Genomic DNA, 4,497 nt, shown 5'->3' on the forward strand with positions numbered 1-4,497 from the left:
AGGCATAATCATAATCATTAATCCTGTCATTTGTTATCTTATGTACAGGAATAGGCAAGGGCCAGGATCACTGAACATATCTTTTCTAAAAAAATGAAGTGATTCAAGCAACAGATGTGGAAACCTGTGCTCTGTCCTACTTATTGTCTGCAGGGTATTCTTCTGGAGGACTTCGTTCAGTCACTGATTCAGGGGCTTTGTGAAATTCCGCTGGCAACGGAATGAGCAAACAGTTTTCTTCCGTTTCCTACTTTGCCTCACATACATGATTTCCTGTGCTCAAACCTGGCAGGAAAGATTAAAAAAATTTTTTTTCAGTCTTTTCTCTATAGTAATCCTTCACTGGGTTTTAAGTCAGTGGGTTGTTATTTTTTCTTGTTGTTGTTGTTTTTGACAAACTGTCAAATTGTTAAACAAGTCATGTTTCCTTTAAGGTGAAAATCACCTAGTCTGAATAAATTCTGATGTAAATATAATTTGACAAATTATGATATTTTCAATTTATGATGGATTTATTGCGGGGAGGCAGTAGCCCTGTCGTAAGTAGAGGAGCTCTGTACACGTTCAAAAATACCTTTGGGCTCCAGGGTTAGCCGGCCTCTAACCCATTCTTTACTGGACCTGTCAACTTCCGGCAGGATTGGTAACCTAGCAACCAAGCAGCACCAGCAGAGACTTCCGGTACCCAGACTTGGGTTGTCCAATCAGCTCAGCGGAATTACCGCAGAGGCTGATGGGACGCTGGAGCCTGGGCGGTTGCTAGAGTCGGTACCATGGCGACGCGCAGTGGGGTTGGGGTGGCAATGGCAGCTCGGTCTCTTTTATCTGCCCGAGCTGTGATTGCGTTCCTCCTGTTGTTGCTCCCTCGCGTCTTACAGGCCCAGACCTTCTCTTTCCCTTTCCAGCAGCCGGAAAACTGCGATAACAACCAGTACTTTGATATCTCCACGCTCTCCTGTGTTCCGTGTGGAGCTAACCAGAGGCAGGATGCCCGAGGTAAGACTGTTTGAGGTGGGCCCTGGCAAAAGTAACACTTCCGCCTTGGTCTGCCCCCTAGTCCCTGGAGTCATTCAAACACGTTTTCGTCTGCAGTAGAAATGTATCAGAAAAGTTAACCGCGGAATTCTCAGAAGAGGGTTTTCTGGAAGGATTGCAGTTTGCACACGAATGAAGTGGGAGATTCTGAGTCGGCTACCCAGTGAACCGCCACCTGTAGTTCGTTTCTCGGTGCCAGTCCCCTACTCCTCATACGGGGGTCTTCAGGGCGAAACCCGGAATGCCGTTTACAGAAGACAGAGAAAAACTAGTAGAGAAGTAATCTGAGGTAAACGGGAGCAGGTGACAGGAAAGATTAGGGAGGAAAAGCAAATTAGCACTTGTGAACCTCGATAGCCCTACAGTTTTCCTCTTTGTTTCTTTCTTTTTCTTTCTTTTTTTTTTTTTTTAAGACGGTGTCTCGCTGTGTCACCCAGGCTGGAGTGCAATAGTGCGATATCAGCGCACTGCCACTTCCACCTACTGGGTTCAAGCGATTCTCTTGCCTCAACCTCCTGAGTAGCTGGGATTACAGGCGTCTGCCATCACGCCCCGCTAATTTTTTTTTTTTTTTTTTTTTTTTTTTAGAGACAGGGTCATGCTGGTCTCGAACTCCTGCCCTTGTGATCTGCCCATCCCAAAGTGCTAGGATTACAGGCATGAGCCACTGCGCCCGGCTAGCCCTATATTTTTCTTTTCAAATCCCGGAAGTTTAGAACTGGAAGGGACCTTAATCATAATAAGATCCAGTCTTCTCATTTTACGGATAAGGATATTCAGGCCCAGATGGGGACTGAAAGAATAAATATCCCTGCTCTCAGTCTTGACCTGTTTGTTTTCACGATTCCTTCCTTCCTCCCTCCCTCCCTTCCTGCCTTCCTGCCTTCCTTCCTTCCTTCCTCTCTCAGTCTTGGCCTGTGTGTTTTCACTATACTGTTTCTCTCTCTCTCTCTCTCTCTCTCTCTCTCTCTCTTTTCTCTCTTGTCTCTCTCTGCCTATGTGTTTTCACCTTACCCTGCCTTTCTCCCTCCTTCCGTCTCTCTCTCTCTTTTCTCTTTCTTTCTTTTCTTTTCTTTTTCCTTCTTTTCTTTCTTTCTTTCTTTCTTTCTTTCTTTCTTTCTTTCTTTTTCTTTCTTTCTTTCTCTTTCTCTTTCTTTCTTTCCTTCCTTCCTTCCTTCCTTCCTTCTGTCTTTCTTTTCTTTCTGTCTTTCTTTTTCTCTTTCTTTCATTTCTCTTTCTCTTTATTTTCCTTTATTTTAGTTTCTGCTCTGACAAAGTCTGGCTCTGTCACTCAGGTAGAGTGCCCTGGAGCAATCTTGACTCACAGCAGCCCCTACCTCCTGGCCTCAAGCCATCCTCCTCCCACCTCAACCTCCCAAATAGTTGGGATTACAGGACCACACCACCACACCCGGCTGATTTTTAAATTTTTTTGTAGAGATGGGGTTTTTGCCATGTTGTTGAGGCGGGTCTCAAACTTGTGAGCTCATATGATTGTCCACCTTGGCCCCCAAAGTGCTGGAATTACAAGAGTGAACCACTGAGCCTGACCCATACTATACTGTATGTGTCTAATATTATAGATTTCCTTAGGTCTTGTCCTTTTCATTGTAGAATATTACTAATTATTCTTAAGGTCTCTTTAGATTAATCTATTTTTTCTACTTAAAACATCATTTGTTCCTAGTTCTCGCTGAAACTGCTCAGAATGTCTTTTCCCATATTCAAAGTCTAAGATGTTTTCTATCTCAATTTGGTCACCCATGTTATTAACTTTCTGTCATGTTCAGCTTTGACATATCCTCATTTAAGCTCTCAAACAGGTCAGGCTGCACATGTATGGCAATATGAATGAGAAAGCATTTCAGAAGTTAAAATGTAAGATATTTTTTCATATTTATGAATATGGAAAGGTATAGTTCCATATTTATGAATCCAGATATGGTATGTATTATACTACATAGACTTCTATGGGTGCTGCTTCTACTTAATAACTCCTTAGAGAATGCTGTCCTTATCTATACTGCAAATTGAATAGTGATTATCCTATTATGTTTACTATCTATCTTAACAGAGAGAAACAGTGATTTATTTGAATGAAGGCAACTTTCCCAATAACGAAAGTAATTAAGAAAATGAGTTCTCTTCTCATTTTACAGATAAAGACATTGAAGCCCAGATTGGGAACTGGAAACATTCCTATCTGTTTGCTCTCAGTGTTGACCTATATGTTTTTACTATACTGTATGTTTCTCTTTTTTTTTTTTTGAGAAGGAGTCTTGCTCTGTTGGCAGGCTGGGTGCAGTGGCCTAATCTCGGCTCAGAGCAACCTCTGCCTCCCAGGTTCAAGTGATTCTCTTGCCTCAGCTTCCGAACTAGCTGTGATTACAGGCGTGCACCACCATGCGCAGCTAATTTTTGTATTTTTAGTAGAGACAAGGCTTCACCATATTGGCCAGAGTGGTGTTATTTTTAGTAGAGACAGGGTTTCACCATGTTGGCCAGGATAGTCTCGATCTCATGACCTCATGATCCACCCACCTCGGCCTCCCAAAGTGCTGGGATTACAGGCGTGAGCCAGTATGCCTGGCCGTATGTATGTATGTATGTTTCCTTCCTTCCTTCCTTCCTTCTTTCCTCCCTCTCTTCTTTCTTTCTCTCCCTTCCTCCCTTCATTCCTCCCTCCCTCCCTCCCTCTGTGTCTGAGACGGAGTTTCGCCCTTGTTGCCCAGGCTGGAGTGCAATGGCACGATGTTGGCTCACCGCAACCTCCGCCTTACAGGTTCGAGTGATTCTCCTGCCTCAGCCTCTCAAGTAGCTGGGATTATAGGCATGCGCCACCATGCCTAGCTGATTTTGTATTTTTAGTAGAGACGGGGTTTCTCCATGTTGGTCAGGCAGGTCTCGAGCTCCCAACCTCAGGTGATCCGATGTTTCTTTTGTTAGTTCGTTTGTTTGAGGCAAGATCTGGCTCTGTCTCCCAAGCTGGAGTGCAGTGGCACCATCTTGGCTCACTGCAGCTGCCACCTTCCAACTCAAGCTATTCTCCCACCTCAGCCTCAGTAAATTTTTAACTTACTGAAGTTAGTGAGTTACTCTGTTATGACAGAGTAAGTTTGAAATCATTGATTACATGTATATATATGTATATACGTATATATGTATATATTCGTGTGTGTGTGTGTGTATATATATATTTTTTTAAAGACAGGGTTTCACCATGTTCCTCAGGCTGGTCTTGAACTCCTGAGCTCAGGCAATCCGCCCACCTCGGGCTCCCGAAATGCTATGATTACAGGCATGGGCCACCACACCTGGCTTTTTTTTTTTTTTTTTTTGAGACAATCTACCTCTGTTGCCCAGGCTGGAGAGCAATGGTGTGATCTTGGGTCACTGCAACCTTTGCCTCCTAGGTTCAAGTGATTCATCTGCCTCAGCCTCCCAAGTAGCTGGGATTACAGG

At 43.8% G+C, this 4,497-nt stretch overlaps 1 protein-coding gene across 1 annotated transcript in view; it reads left to right on the plus strand.

Annotated features, from left to right (window-relative positions):
* The first annotated feature begins 721 nt into the window (after window positions 1-721).
* TMEM67 (transmembrane protein 67) overlaps window positions 722-4,497 on the plus strand; it is a 57,818-nt gene continuing 54,042 nt past the window's right edge. Inside the window, exon 1 of the mRNA XM_037741848.1 lies at window positions 722-996. Coding sequence (XP_037597776.1) covers window positions 774-996 — 223 coding nt within the window. The 5' untranslated portion in view covers window positions 722-773. The remainder of the gene's footprint in view (window positions 997-4,497) is intronic.

The sequence above is a fragment of the Cebus imitator genome, unplaced genomic scaffold (assembly GCF_001604975.1).
Source record: "Cebus imitator isolate Cc_AM_T3 unplaced genomic scaffold, Cebus_imitator-1.0 Scaffold109, whole genome shotgun sequence".
Lineage (NCBI taxonomy): Eukaryota > Metazoa > Chordata > Mammalia > Primates > Cebidae > Cebus > Cebus imitator.